This window comes from Pelodiscus sinensis, chromosome 5 (genome assembly GCF_052426305.1).
Source record: "Pelodiscus sinensis isolate ZL-2025 chromosome 5, ASM5242630v1, whole genome shotgun sequence".
Lineage (NCBI taxonomy): Eukaryota > Metazoa > Chordata > Testudines > Trionychidae > Pelodiscus > Pelodiscus sinensis.
The window spans coordinates 115,367,096-115,382,961 of record NC_143056.1 but is presented as its reverse complement, the minus strand read 5'-3'; the positions used below and the strand labels follow the sequence as shown (position 1 = coordinate 115,382,961).

General features: G+C 45.5%; 2 protein-coding genes across 6 annotated transcripts in view; both read right to left on the bottom strand.

Moving 5' to 3' along the window:
* The window catches only part of NAP1L4 (nucleosome assembly protein 1 like 4), a 71,571-nt gene extending 67,321 nt beyond the window's left edge, over positions 1 to 4,250 (bottom strand). The window contains exon 1 of one of the 2 annotated variants that reach the window (XM_075928138.2): positions 4,125 to 4,250. The gene's annotated coding sequence lies outside the window, so the exon portion shown is untranslated. Of the gene's footprint in view, positions 1 to 1,717; positions 2,665 to 4,124 lie in introns of those variants that run through there. The other variant, XM_075928139.2, reaches the window with a different exon arrangement.
* Positions 4,251 to 9,813: 5,563 nt separating this feature from the next.
* The window catches only part of CARS1 (cysteinyl-tRNA synthetase 1), a 56,472-nt gene continuing 50,419 nt past the window's right edge, over positions 9,814 to 15,866 (bottom strand). For all 4 annotated transcript variants that reach the window (XM_006134900.5, XM_006134899.5, XM_025190597.3 and 1 more), the window contains one exon: positions 9,814 to 14,844. In XM_006134900.5, coding sequence (XP_006134962.3) covers positions 14,710 to 14,844 — 135 coding nt within the window. In that variant the 3' untranslated portion in view covers positions 9,814 to 14,709. The remainder of the gene's footprint in view (positions 14,845 to 15,866) is intronic.

Genomic DNA, 15,866 nt, shown 5'->3' with positions numbered 1-15,866 from the left:
CTCCCGCAGCGGGACAGCCTGGGCGCGCTTGGGCTGTCCCACTGCGGGCGTGCTCCGCAGCTTTGCTCCCCGTCTCCCTGGTCTGACCAGCAGACCAGGGAGATGGGGAGCAAAGCCTTGGATCATGTCAGCAGTGGGACAGCTGCGGCGCGCCTGGACTGTCCCGCTGCCCGCGTGCTCTGCGGCTTTGCTCCGGGTCTCCCAGGTCAGCAGACCAGGGAGACGGAGCAAAGCCATGGAGGACTTGGGCGTCCCACCACCTCTGTCTCCCTGGTCTGCTGGGGGAGGGGGTGCAGCAAGTGCCCCCCCCCCCAGCAGACCAGGCTTTTCTTGCCTACCCCTGGGGTAGAGCAGCTGGGGGCTGCCGGGTTGGTCCTGCAGCGCCGCTCCGGACCAACCCGGCAGCACCCCAGCTGCTCTGCCCCAGGCATTCTGATGCTGAAACTGACCAGCAGCGGCTGAATCAGAACGCCTGGGGCAGAGCAGCTGGGGTGCTGCTGGGTTGCTCCAGGAGCGCCAAGGACCCGCGCTACTGGAGCAACCCAGCAACACCCCAGCTGCTCTGCCCCAGGCATCCCCAAGTCAGCCGCTCCTGAAACTGACCAGCGGCTGACTACAGGAAGCCCGAGGCAGAGTTGCTCTGCCCCAGGCTTCCTGGAATCAGCCGCTGATCAGTTTCAGCAGTAGCTGACTTGGGGACGCCTGGGTTTCTTAAGTTGAATCTGTATGTAAGTCAGAACTGACGTCCAGATTCAGCCACGGTTGAAACTGATCAGTTTCAGCAGCGGCTGACGCCAGTTCCGACTTACATACAGATTCAACTTAAGAACAAACCTACAGTCCCTATCTTGTACGTAACCCGGGGACTGCCTGTACTTTGATAAAGTTGCTAAATACTAGTATTCTGAATCTAACAAGCGGAAAGATTGAATGCTGCCATTCCTCATAGCTAGGGCCCTACCAAATTCATGTTTTTCACAACCACATCAAGGACCCTGAAATATGGTTTATGTGAAATCTATTCTTATATGTACTTTTACCATACAATATACAGATTTCACAGAAAAGACCAGTTTCTCAAATTGAGGGATTCTGATACAAAAGGGCATTGCAGGAAGGGGAGGGCAAACGGTTGTTTTAGAGGAGATGATGGTATTGCCACTCTTATTTCTGAATTGCCTGCCAAGCTGGGTGATTGTGAATAGGGTGCCCAGTTTTACCAGCAGCAGCTCAGAAAGGTGTCAATACCATACCAATACTACCCTTCTGTGATGCTGCCTTCAGAGCAGAGTGGCAGCTGGTGGCTGAGGGCCCAGCTCTGCAGACAGCAGCCCAGAACTAAGGGTAACAATGCCATACCATAAGCTTCAGAGGGATAGCTGTACTAGTCTGTAACTGGAAAAAACTTAAAAAAACCCCAAAAAACCAACATGTAGTCTAGCAAAACCTTAAAGACTAACAAAACATGTGGATGGTATCATGAGCTTTTGTGGGCACAAACCACCTCTTCAGATGAATGGAGTTAATAAAGATCCAGTTCCAAAATAAAAAGGGTATGGAGAGTTGGGGAGAAGGAAAAAGGGGGAAAGAAATAGAGTGTTCATGCCACAAAGTGATAGAGAAGGTGCTAATTATTCTTAAATACCCATTGTTTGGTTTTTTAAGTCATTAGGATGTGGAATGTAGTGTGCTAGCCAAGAAATGTCTGTGTTCATACCTTTGTGATAGGTCCCAAACCTGTAAATGAAGTTAAGTTCCAAGCCTTCCCTGTGTATTTGGCTTGTGGAATTGGCCTGACACAACATGGTGACTGAGATCCATTATGGAGAGCTTGGGCAAGTTAAAATGTTCAACAGGTTTCTGTATGTTGCCTTTTTGGATATCTGATTTGCATCCATTAATTCTTTCCCGCAGAGACTGTCCAGTTTAGCCAATATACATGGCAGAGGGGCATTGCTAGCATAGATCACATTAGTGGATACACAATTAAATGAGCCTCTGATGTGGTTGGGTCCAGTGATGAAATTGCTTATGTAGATGTAAGGACAAAGTTTGCACAGGGGCTGATTGCAGGGGTAGGTTCTTGGATGATAATGAAGAAAGTGTGCTGCATGCTTACTGGAAAGAATTTGTTTGAGGTTAGGGGGTGGTCGGTAGGCGAGGATTGGCCTGTCCCTCAAGGCCCATGAGAGTGAGGGGTTCATTTTCCATGATAGGTTGTAGATTGTTGATAATGTGTTGGAGGGATTTAAGTTGTGCGCTATAGGTGATGGCAAGTGGTGTTCTCTTGTTTTCTCCTCTTGGCCTGTATTGAAGTAGTTCATGTCTGGGTACTCTTCTGGGTCCGTTGATCTGTTTTTTCCACTTCTCTGGGTGGATATTTCAGTTTTAAGAATGCTCTGTATAGATCCTTTAAGTGTTTGTCGCCGTCTGTGGGATTGGAGCAAATCCAGTTGCATTTTAGGGCTTGGCTGTAAACAATAGATTGAGAAATATGTCTTGGATGGAAACTAGAGGCATGAAGGTAAGTGTAATGGTCGGTAGGTTTCCGTATAAGGTGATGGAAATATGTTTGTCGTGTAATTGTACTGTAGTGTCAAGGAAGTGGATTTCACGTGTGGACTAATCCAGGCTGAGGTTGATGGTGGTGTGGAAATTGTTGAAATCCCTGTAAAATTCAGGGGTCTGTCTCCTGTGGGTCCATACAATAAAGATGTCATCAACGTAGTATAAGCAGAGTAAGGGTTCTAGAGGGCAAGAGCTGAGGAAATGTTGTTCAAGGCCATCCATAAAGATGTTGGCATGCTGAGGGACCATGCAGTTGCCCACAGCTATGCCACTGACTTGAGACACACGTCTCCAAATCAGAAAAAGTTGTGGGTGAAGACAGTTCTGTAACTAGGTGTGCAGTGGTGTCAAGGATGGTGCTCCCTAAAGTCTGTAAACCCGTATTCCCTATTTATTTTAGAACTGGACCTTTATTAACTTCATTCATCTGAAGAAGTAGGTAGTGCCCACAAAAGCTCATGCTACATCTACATGTTTTGTTAGTCTTTAAAGTGCTGCTAGACTATTTTTTTTTTTAAGTAATACCATACCCTGCCATCCTTACGTCTGCATTTAGAGCTGAGTTCCCTGCCAGCAACAGCCATTTTCCAGACGGCCAGATCTGAACACAGTGCCATGACCTGCACTAATGTAAAAGCATAGCAGCACCATTACCACTCCCTATAATAAGTTTGTCATCTTCTCACAACTCCTTTTTGGGTCAGGAGCTCCATAATTACTACACCATTATATTTCAAATTTAAATAAATAAAATCATGACATTGACAAGTAAAATTTTATGACCATGAAACTGTCCAAAATTAACCATTAATTTGGTAAGGCCCCCCACTCGGTAGATCAACCAAATCACAGAAAAGTTAAAACTTTCCACGTCAGGCCTGTTATATACAATTCTGTAAGCAGCAACTAACACATCGGCTTCATATTCCTACTGGGGGCAAGTAGGTCAAGATGACTGGTGTAATTTAGCTGTTTTCTTCTTCCACTAGTGTCTCTATACTGGGCCCCCCGGTCCTTCCGCTGTGAGCGCCCCGTAGGCACCAAACGCGACTGCAAACCGAGACGCTCGCACGCGCTCCGCACGCCTGGCGGGAGGCGGCAGCGGACAAGGGGGGAAGAAGAGTAGCAGTGACTGACCCCGCTCAGGGCACTCGGGGAAGAAAGGGGCTGGCCGAAGGGGGGGAGGAGGCGCGGTGGGGAGGGGGAGGCGCGCCCCGAGTCCCTGCCGGGGGTCAGAGCGGAGACACGCGGGGCCCGGGATCCCGCCCCAGGCCTACGATCGCGGAGGCGCCTCCCACATCCGCCCCGAGAAGTGGAACTTTTCCGACGTAGCCAAGGCTGCTCCGCGCAGCGGTGCCTACTCCGGACTGTGCCCAGCCCACGCCCGCGGGGCCTCCCACGCCGCGCCCGCAGCCCCAGCCCAGCCCCAGGAGTCGGCCCCCAAAGCCACTCCCAGGCAGGGGCCACCCCGGCCTAACGCGCCTCGCTGCCTCCCACCCAGCGACAGTCGGGTGAGGACAAGGAGCTGACCCCGGCCCGGCCCCACCGGCCCTCACCTGCCCGGGCCTCGCGTCGCCTCACGCCCCACCAGCGCTCAAGCTCCTCTCAGGGAGACTCACTCGGGCTGCGCCGCCGTCAAGAAAGCCGCTTCCCATTGGGCGACGCTCAGGCAGCGCGCGCAGTAAAACCCCCTTCCATTGGCCCGCCCGGAGCCGCGGCCACCGCTCCGCACGCGGGCCATGTTGACACTCCGGCGGAGCAGCGCTTGGCCAATCCGGGCGCGAGGGCGGCTCGGCGGGGGAGGGAGGAAAGAGGCCAGGAGGGGCGCGCCCGGCGGGAATAAGGGCGGGAGGGCGCAGACCCGGGGAGACCCGCTCGCCCCTGGCTCCTTAAAGGGACATACGCGAGGAAAGGGCGGGAGCGCTGTTGCTGCAGCTGGTGTTTGCCGGGGTTGCTCAAGCCCCTGGGGTCATGTGGGAGCTACTCCTGCCCTAGCACGTCCCTGTCCCTCCTGGCTGCAGGGAGAAGCCCGACAACGTGACCCTGAAGGGCCCCGGAGAAATAATCCCTCCCCCCACGTGCCATTTTTAACACCCTCTGCCATGTTTGTGGCCAGACCCTCTGTCTGGAACCCGCCCCTCAGACTTGACAGGCTAGGAGGTGATGTCTGATGCATCCGAGCAAGCACGTACCTAGCCCCTGGCTTGTCTATGGTAGGTGAGAGTGGCTGCCCCCATGCCGGTCCCAGAGGGCACCCTATACACAGCATGGTGCCCCTCTTCTATAGGCCTGCTGTGTCCGAAGCTGCCCTTGCTAGCAAAAATTAAGTAGTATAGTGACTCAGTAGGATTTCCTTACCATCTAACAGCTGCTGAGGTTGATCCTATAAGTTTTTACTCCAGCTAATGGTCCTGCCCTACATTATAAAATTCGGACAGGACTTCGTTTTAGTGCAATTTTAATGCATTTTAGTTGTCCACTATTCTGTTAAGCCAAGTGTTATGACGACTTTATATAAAGAAATACCAGCCTGTTGCTACAGCACCTGAATGGGTATGACCATAAAGCTAGACAGGAAGGATTATGGTTAAGGCAGGCGTTGTTGCAAACTTCCTGTGTGAGCATACAAAACTCACTGATATGCTAGGTTGACACTGCAGCAGTTTTTTGGAAGAGGAAATGCAAATGGAGTACTCAGTTGCACATTCTCTTCTGATCCTTTTTGCGGAAGAGGTTTTTGTGATAAAAAACCCTGTGTGGATGGGACCATTTGTCGGAAAAAAACTGTTTTGTGCAAGATCCTGTAAACCTCATTTTTTGAAGAATAAGGGATCTTACATAAAATGGGGTTTTTCCGACAAATGGCCCCATCTACACAGGGCTTTTTATCGCAAAAACCTCTTCCACAAAAAGGATCGGAAGAGAATATGCAAATGAGAGTGCAAGATTTGCAAATGAGTACTCCATTTGCATTTTCTCTTCCAAGAAACTGCTGCGGTGTAGATGTAGGCTAAGAGTATACCTATCAGAAGTACTGATCCACAGCATTAAATGAAGGAGAATAATATTGGAAATCAATGCACAAGGTCTGACTTTGGGCTCTAATTTGGAGTGTCAAATTTTGAACAGTTTGTATCTACTGTTTATAGGCTCCAAACACCACTATCTTCCACTAGCAGGTGTTGGTGATCATTATCTCTGATGATCAAGACCTGAGTCTAAAAATTAAATAGAAAAAGTAAAGGCAGGTAAAGCAACTTAAAACATCCTGCATGGGCTAACCCTAAGCTGAATTCCCAGTTTCTGAAAAGGAGCCTTCTTTAAGGTGTTTTAAGTTGGGCACCAAAATCAAGTCACTTTTGAAAATGTAGGCCTCAAGTTTTCTGCATCTCTCACTCTGTAAACACAGGTATGATTCTTTTCTGATGTGAAAATTAATCGGCTCCCATTTGTACAGTGTTTTGCAAGTAACACACGGAACAATGCAGTTTGGGCTTTATGGGAATAATTTAGAGCCATGGTGTCCAACATAATAGACCAGGGGTGGGGAACCTAAGGCTCAGGGGCCAGATGCAGCCCTCAGCTGGCCTGGATCTGCCCCCAAGACTCAGGCCTCTCACCCCACCCAGCATTGGGAAGCCCATACTAGCACTCCAGTCCCCTTGCTGCCCGAACAGAGGGCTAGAAAAATCTGCTAGCCTGAGCTAGGGATGTTAAATTTCAAGTAAATGACTAATCGAATAGTCAATGCATTTTGCATCGATTATTCAATTAGTCGATAGAGTGCGTCTGCCTTTGAAGTGTAGCAACAGCCCTGCTGTTGCTACACTTCAAAGGAAAAAGAGCAACGTAGAGTCCAGAGTCATCTGGGGACTCCTCCACTGACCCTGGGCTCCATGTGGCGCTGCACCTTTGAAATGCCTCGGGGAGCCCAGCATCAGGCTGCACATGGCATTTCAAAGAGGAAGCACCACGTAGAGCTTGGAGTCAGCTGGGGATTCCCTTGCTGACCCTGGGCTCCATGCGGCACTGCACCTTTGAAATGCCATGTGCACCCTGGGGACACCCCAGCTAGCCCTGAGCTGCACGCAGTGTTTCAAAGCAGCAGTGCCATGTGGAGCCCGGGACATGGCCCCAGGCTCCATTTGACACTGCTGATTTGAAGTACTCCCTAGAGGCAGCGGGGATGGGGGAAGCGACTAGTTGACTAGCCTCTGGACCAGTGTTTCCCAATTTTAAACTGGAAAGAATTTTGCGGAACCCCTAATAACAGTCTTATATATGGAACTGAAAAAGTAGACCACAAATAAGTAAGGATAATAAACAAATGCTAAACAAGGTCATAAGATCAACATTTAGTTTAATTGCACATATTTAAAAAAAAAACACATTTAACGTGTACAATTTTTTTTTTAAAATCATAAAATGTTATTGTAATGAAATTTTCTTGTGGAACCCTTATTTTCACTTTGCGGAACCCTGCGGTTCTGTGCAACACCATTTAGGAAACACTGCTCTAGTCAACTCGTCGTTCACATCCCTAGACCCAGCTCCCTTAGGCTTGCATTTTTGGTTTTTTGCTTCTCACTGATGTGCGGTCCTCAACTGATTTTTCTGTGGATCAGCAGCCCCCAACCTAAAACAGGTCATTGCCCCTGCACTAATTAGCTGATTGAGTCTGGTTAGTTCACTATAGTGGCTACTGCTTCAGAACTGGTTGGATACCATAGATTTAGAGTTTATAGTAGCCTTTTTGTGTGTGGCAAAAATAGTGAACATTTAAACATCTGTGGCCCTCTGACTGAGCGCTTTTATAGAAAGAACTAATTCATGCAATCTTCCTGATTAAACCTGAGGTTTTAGAAATTAATCTCCAGAGTCACTTACCATATAATATAATTACTGATTAGATAGGTATCTTGGATGAATTCAGTTACTCTAGGGATTTAAAGATACAGCAATAATTGATGAAACTACAGTTACATTAAGTATTAATACTGTAGTTAGATAACATGGCTAATGAGGACATTTAAATTAGAAGAGCTGAACTACTGTGTGTAGGCTTTGGTACACAAACAGGTTTAATAGGCTGCAGTAAAGATAATTCAGTTTAACACTGACCAAGTCAATAGGATGTATAGCTGTTACTTACATCTTTTTCTTCTTGCTCACCCATAGTGATCTCTTTCCAGTCACTGATAAATATATGTGCCTAATTCTGTTCTCGCTTTCACTAGTTTTACTCCAGGGTAATTCCATTCATGTCATTTGACATACTCTCAGTTCTGTAAGTAAAAACAGAATGAGGCCATATGCTTCTCTTACATCCTGCAAATCTCTAATGATATCATGCTATACAGAAAAAATCTGCAGAGGTCCCAGAAGGTGTTCAGGTCTATCTATTTGAAATTTCTGTTCAGTTGTTTTATGACTCAGCAATGTTTAGGATTCTTCTAAATTTTTATGACTGTTATTAATAAAAAGCCCCAGAGAAGTATCTGCAATACTCTGCTAAAATCATTTTTCAAATAAATGATTTTGGGCCAGAGCTTGTTCTCACAGAAGCCAACAGAAGTTTTTATCATGTAAGCTTTAGTGAGTGCAGAATCAGGCTGTTTATTTCTATTTTAATATGTCTTGCTATTATTCAGATTTTATTCTAATATTAGGGATGTTAAATATCAGTTAATTACATAGTCAATATACCTCATGAATTCTTAGTCGTTAGTTGACTATTCCATAGTCCCTGGGGGTGGGGCTGGCAGCCAGTGCAATCCAGCCCCACTCCCAGGGAGTCCCTTGCTACTCCGTGCTGTTCCGTCTGTATCAGGCCGCAGCGTGAGGTGCCAGGTGGGAGCGGGTCCGCGAGGGGAACCATTTTAAAAGCCAGTTTCTCTTGTGGACCGGCTGCCTGTCGTCCCATGTTGCCGCTTCTGATACAGAGGCAGTAGCACGGGGTGGCAGGAGCCCCTGTCCGGGGGTGGGGTCTGAGCTCCCATACCCAGTGTGAGCCAGAATTGAGCCAGGCTGCCTGCCCACCTGGCTCCTAATACTCCTTAAATGCAGAGCCATAGTGGGAGTAGGTCTAAGACTCAGTGCAAGCTGGGACAGAACCATGCCGCTGGCCAACCCACTAAAAAATTTACTGGCTAGGGGCAGAGGGGAAGTGTGTAGTCTATAGCATTAACCTATATGTTTTTGCTTTAGTTAATTGGTTAATTGACTATACTATTACATCCCTATCTAATATTGCACTCTTTGTGGAAAATTAATTTCTGTGCAAGAGTGTATTTAACAATAAATCTGTTACTCCTGTAAATGTTACTACCCCTCCTTCAAATTGCATTTTAGATTGGCTTTTATGTTTGGCCACAGCCTAAGTACAAAGGCTAGAATTTGTAATACTCTTTTCTGCAGATCTCTAGTACATTTCAAGTACTTTTATCTCATTGGGCTTTTTTTTGTTTGTTTTTGTTTTTAAAGTCCTCTCCCTCTAACTGAGACCCCATTATATATGAATTATTGTACTGGCAGTTGCCTAACTTTTGTAACATGTCACATTGTAAGACTCTGCATGGGGAAGCAGGGACCTTCCTTTGAGTGGCCCTGCATAAACATGTAGAGGTATTTTGCTGAGTCACCTTAGGAGTGGTACTTTAGGACTGGAACAGATGTATCCAATTCAGGCATATAAGAGGGTAGGAGCACTTAGATGCAGAAGGGAAAGTGGTCTTACAGGGAAACACTAGCAACAGCCAAGCTGAGAGAGAAGGCAGAGGCTAGTCTTGTTTTATTTCAACTATCAGTAAAGCCAAATTCTAAGAAGCCAGTAAGTTTGGATTTTGTATACAGTGTACGTATACTCTGGTTGGACAAATGTGAAAGCAGCTAGCGTTACTGCCAATCAGCTACATGGGTACATTTTGAAAGCAATATTGTTCAGGATATAGCAATAAACAAATAACATTTTACTTATATTTTTGTGTGTGCTTTGATTATCACTAAGTCAAGAGTCACGCTAATAAATGGTTAATATGCTTTAATGAGCCAGCTCTGTTAGGTTAATGTCATATAAGATGGAACACGGGACTGAAAGTAAACAATGAGTCTTTAAAGACTCAGTCATCTGTTCAGAATTTGCAGTGTTTAACAGTGTTAGTGAAAATGCCTCAACCACAAAAAGAATTCAAGTACAAAAAGAATAATTCTAAACTGAGTATTACTAGGAAGAACAGACAGCAAGAGAACAGGAATAAAGTTTTATTTCAGATAACCAACAAGAGTTCTGTCAATATAAAGTGTTAAAAATATTATCACAAATAGTGGCATCTAGACTATTATTTTCTTCTTAAACCTTTGAGAACACAGTGTTACTCGTCTATTGTGCCAGTATTTTTAAAACAGTTAGATAAATAAATAACATTTTTAATAGTTACTATAGAATTTGCTTAGTCCTTTTGAGTGAGAAAGGTGACCAAAAACATCTCAAAGCCAACTGCCAGATTTCTCTCTTCTGGTTCTGAGTCATTTTCACTAACAACTGCAGTAGAATCCACTTAAGTGATACCTCCATTGATTACCTGGGAATAAATTCTGTGTTATGCATTTCTGTTCACCTTATTTTGAGAAGCCTGGTTAAACAATATATTTGTAATCTTACTTTAAGCATTTGATGTTTGCTAACAAACTTCTCTTTTGCCACTTTCTTGCTGTTCATGTCACTGTTACCATTTTTTATCGTAGTTGCTTCTTGATTTTTGAATTATTTTGTAGTTTTGATTTATTGCAAAATTCATGACACAAAGAGGGCTAACAGCATAAACTAGCAACCTATCTCCATGAGTTTTTGCTAACCAAGGTGATTTGACACGTTTTCACTAGCAGACTTAGCTGGTATTGCCGGGGTCCTTCAAGCACAGGGCTGATGGTGTGAGGGGTGCAGGATTTAGGGCAGAGGTTTGGGGGGCAGAGTGCAGAGGGCTAGGGTTGGGGGGGGTGCAAGAGTGAGGGTTAGGGAGAGAAGAGGGGCTCAGAGTACGGGGTCCCAGCTGCCATAGGACTTTCCCCCCCCCCCCAGCCTCCTTCCTCAGTCACCAGGGGCCGTTTTTCTCTCCCAAGATTTCCCCCGGCTGCCAGGTTTTTTTTCTTCTTTTTAACCTCTCCCCTCAGTGTTGTGGCCAGGGGGAGGGGGGAGGGTTTGAGGTAGGGAGGCTACTTATTGGTAATGCTGGCAGGCAAGATGGCAGAGCCCCAGCCCTGCTGGCCACTCCATTGGTGGCACAATTGCCCCCAGTGGACAGTCTGCAGAATAGCTGTCTCCTGCAGGCTCACTGCTTGCAGTGGCCACTCTCATATTGCATCCCTCTGAACAGTCCCTCCCTTTGCATGTTATGGAAAACAGTTTTTTTCCCAGGGTTTCCAGTTGTCCTGGCAAAATCAAACCCTGAGCTTGCTTTAAGTTAGGAGAAAAAGCAGGTGTATACCAAATTTGGTGGCCCTAGATCTCACTGTTTGGGAGGAGTTTTTAAACAACCAGGCTTTCAGACAGACACAAAGACAGATGCACTTACGCACACACACTAAGAGGGTCCAATGATGTCATCCTTATTTGGCAAAGAAATCCTCTACTTCACAATATGAAAAAGTATTTCCTATTTAGAAATTAAAATACTTATGAATCAAAGCTAAAACTTTTAACTGCTATGTTGCAAAGAGTAGCTGCCAGCTGTGTGCATGTTTCATTAACTATAATTTTTAATAAAAACTACAGGAGCATCAACTTATTCATGCATTACAGAGTCAAAAACATGCCCTGTTCCAAAGTGTAAAAGGTTGTTCTGTGCCTAAAACAGACATGACCAAGACAAGAATGACCATGGGAAAACAGAGTTCAGGAGGCTGTGAGGCTGAGGCTTATTGATGCAGTGAACAAAGCAGGAGGCAGTTTTAAAAGAAATGGATTTGAAGGAAAGCCTGGGAAGGTGAGAAAATGAGATTGTTCCAAGCACAAGAAACAAAGAACAATGTAACAGAATAAAAGGTGATGGACTGAGAGGACTGGGATGCATAGCAGGAGAGTAAGGAAAAATGAGTAGAGATGTGGGGGAGAGAGAGATTACACAGGGAGATTGAATAGGATGAAGTTCTGAACCAGAAGCCAGTTAAGGAACAGATTTCCATGGAAAACTATGAAAGACACTCACTGACTTCCATGGACTTTGGATCCGGTCCTAACTAAGGTAATTTAGGAATACGAATTCTATTTTCACAGTGCTGGGAGAGCAATGTGATCACCATGAGCAGCATTTTGGAGATAGATGAGATGAAGCACGGATATCTGAGAGGAGAGCATCTGGAGTACTGTGGGAAACAACCAAAGGAGTTAATAACAAGGGAGGCTAAGGCCACTCAAAACAAAGGGAAGAGGACAGAGGGAGCCACTGATCAAAATGCTGAAGGAATCCTCAGAAAAATAGAATGAGAACCAGAAGAACAGAATTAGGGAAACTAGGAGAGATGGATGGGTAATAAACTAAAAAATGTGCTAATACAAATGAATACTATTAAATACTTACTTTTTATCCTCACCTTTCTATAGCTTTGCTTTTTTTTAAACATAAAGTGTTCAGAAATATTACATACATCTCTCTGGAATAGAAATGTAATAATTGGAAGACAGAAGAAAACCTTTTAAACCACATTCCATAAAGACAGCTGTTAAACAGAGTGCTAAACTTCACATTTTGTTTTGTGCAAAGAATGTGCACACCCCACTGCCATCAAAAATAAATATGGCTACCAAAAGTGGTACCGACACATATTGGACTGTCGAGGAGCCTGCTACCACAGTCTGAGAGAAAACCATGGGGGCCTGGAAGGCTTGCATGAACTCTGGTGCCAAGGCTACTGAGGTCGATCATGACCTGGCACCTTGCATAGTGCCCTTGTCCCGATGATAGGCCCACAGTGTCCAGAAGGGCCATTAGGGATTCTAGGTTGGCTGCTACTGCCCTGACGAGTGACACCGAGACTGTGACCTCGTGCTGCTGGAGCTGTGGGAGCAGTAGAAGTTTCTGTTGGATAATCTCTGAGGCCAATGACCAAGGTGGCGCTGTGCTGGACGGGGCAGTGGTACTCTGGAGACCTGTAAGACATGGTCTCATGTGTTCTGTGCAGCGGCGATGTCCCCTCTGGTAATGGAAACAGCATATGTGATAGCACTGGTTGTCAAGATGATAGCAGTGCCAGGTCCCTTTTTACTGGGTCTGGTGCCATCATTTGAATGAGTTCCTGAGCCACCTTAAAGGTTTCCAGGGTGGAATGGAGCTGTATGTTCCGGTCATGGCAGTCTGGGCTGTGACGGCTGACAGGAATTGACATGTCCCTGAGCCCAGGATTATCAGACTGTGCCTGTGATTGATGCTGGGAGGAGGTGGATTGTTTCCTCTGGGAGCTGGAGGATTGGCTTCTCCCCTTTTTTCGTTTTTTTCTGTGGAACTGGGGATATAGACTTACATCTACCACCCCTACAATCGGTATCATGATGATGCTGGTCCCTGCGTGGCACTGGATCCCACATTGATGGCACCAGAGTGCTCTGCACCAAGTACACAGTGCTGGCTGGCCCCAGATCAGACTGGGGTTGAAGGCGACCTCCATGAGGAGTCTGAGCCTCTGCTCTCTGTCTTTAAGTATCTGTGGATGAAAACTCGTAGGAGTGCTTGCTAAAGCAAGAGTGAAAAGTTCCAGTACTGTTACCGAACGGTAAGAAGGAACTGAAAGGTTGATGGCTCAGTCAGCTAGGCTATTTATTGAGCACCATATCAGCACCACTCCAGGGGGCACCCTAGGCTGACCCAACGATTGCTGCTAGGTACAGTCTTCCAGCATCTGTGCACACATGTGCATACACACCTGATTGGAATGCACATGAATAAGCACTCAAAGAAAAATGTAACTTTCACAATTTCTTCCTTGCATCCACCTTTGCTCAGAGGTTGTTGAAGTTGCTTTATCCTTTTATTTGGTGCACTTTTGTTTCTCTGAGGTGAAGGGGAGGGCCTTGTCCCAATCTCTGTTCCTGTCCATTCTTTTTCTACCCACAGCTTAGAATAGATGATTAGTCCCTGTACTTAGCTCCATGACTGAAGTCACAAGCTGAGATAGGCTCCTTCCTGTTTGGTCTTACTGCACTGTTTGACCAAGTGAGGATGGTGACAGTCAGTTCTATGAAAATAACTTTTAGCTTATTTTTGTATATTTGGGGTTTTGAATAACAGCAAGAGAAGCATCCTATTTGAATTACTTATGGTACTTCCCCTCTATGTAATGTTGTTGAAATCATCTGAGAAATACTTATGGTTCTTACTATGGAACAAATTGATCAGCTTCGTTGTAGGCATCAGTAAGTTCTACTTGTTGTGACATTAATTATTCCGAAGCACAGCTACACAGGATAAAGACTGGCATGCGTGAGAAATTACCCAGGGGCCTAAAGAGGTTAAAATGAGCAAGAAACACATGGATTTGCTGACTGAACAGTGTCTTCCCAAAGAGAGATGTTCAGTCTGGGTACGTCTAGACTACCGCGTTTTGTCGACGGAAGTTTTGTCGACAGATACTGTCGACAAAACTTCCGTCGACAAAGAGCGTCCAGACACATTGAGTTCTGTCGACAAAGCAAGCTGCTTTGTCGACAGAACTCCGTAGTCTGGACGCAATGTTACAGGCAATAACACCTTCTGTCGACAGAGTTCTGTCGACAGAAGGTGTTATGCCTCGTAAAATGAGGTATACCAGCGTCGACAAAACTGCTGAGTTCTGTCGACGTTATGTCGACAGAACTCAGCAGTAGTGTAGATGCTGGTATAGTTTTGTCGACAAAAGTCCACTTTTGTCGACAAAACTAGGTAGTCTAGACACACCCTCTATGATTGTGATACAAATGTCCTACATGGTCTTTTTATTTTTAATAACAACATTTTATTGACATTCTAAACTAGCTGATATATTAACCCACATAAACGAGTATTTTTAGCTTGTCCACAGTAGAACATGTAAACACAATACGAGCATCAATATATGCTCTTTACTGCTCCAGCTCTCGTCTTTATTTTAAAGATGACTGTCCTGGTTTTGCTCTCAATTAGCAGTTCCATTCTGAACCATTTGTAGATACTCTTTGTAAAGTTTTTCCTGTGCTTCATAAAGTTTCTTCAGTTTCTTCACTTGTCCTTTGCTGAGTTCTTTGCCTTCTGCATCATGGGTAGGAAATCCCTGGAATATTAAAAACACGAATATATTAGAAATTTTCAAAGAAATACTTTGTTTGTCTTTGGTCAATCTGATAATTTTGTGGCGAGATTTTATTACATCTTTCCACCAGACCTCATGCATTACTCATAGAAGGGAGTAAATAGCATAATTAATATAAAAATTCTAAATGAATGAAAACAGCACCGTAGTAGAGGGCTTGTATAAATCAGGAATTTTAAGCCACTATTCAAGACATATCAGGTTATTATTAAACCCCAAATCTGAAAGCAAAAGCAAGAAGAACATAAGAACGGCCATACTGGGTCAGACCAAAGCTGCATCTAGCCCAGTATCCTGTCTGTCGACAGTAGCCAATGCCAGATGCCTCAGAGGGAGGGATCACAACAGGTAATCCTCATGTGATCCCTCCCCTGTCTCCCACCTCTAGAGAAACAGAGGCTAAGACCACCATTCCAATAAAATATTCTATATCACATTGAGACTCATGTTAAGTTTCAGCCCAGACCTCATCTCCCACAGAGGTCATCTGTGCACTTATTCCCACTTCTACATGTCAGTGGACTCAGCTAGCTGCCTATACACCACCATTCCTGCTTGCCTGCAGAGGGCACTCAAGGGTTTAAGTTGGGAAACAAGACTGGGGGGCTATATATGTTGTCTCACCAATGGCCCTGTAGCTGCTACTCAGGGAAAAGGTAATACAGTTACCTTTCCCAGATAGCTCTAACTCTCATCCTCCAAGGAGCAGAGAATCCGTTACCATGGTCCAGTGAAGCCATGCCATCAGGCAGAGGCCCACAGTCTCCATGCAAATGATCCGGATCTCCAACAGATCCTCTGAATCTGTCAGGTTTAGGGGTGTGAGGAGGGGGGGAGGGAGACAGGGTGTGTGTGCAATCTTTGCCTCCCAACAGAAAGTTTCTGCAATGGAATTCTTGAGTTGATTTCTATACCAAAAGTCAGAGAAGCCTTGCCCAGTATAGGAATGGTCAGGAGTCACAGACATGTTAATAACTGCTCCC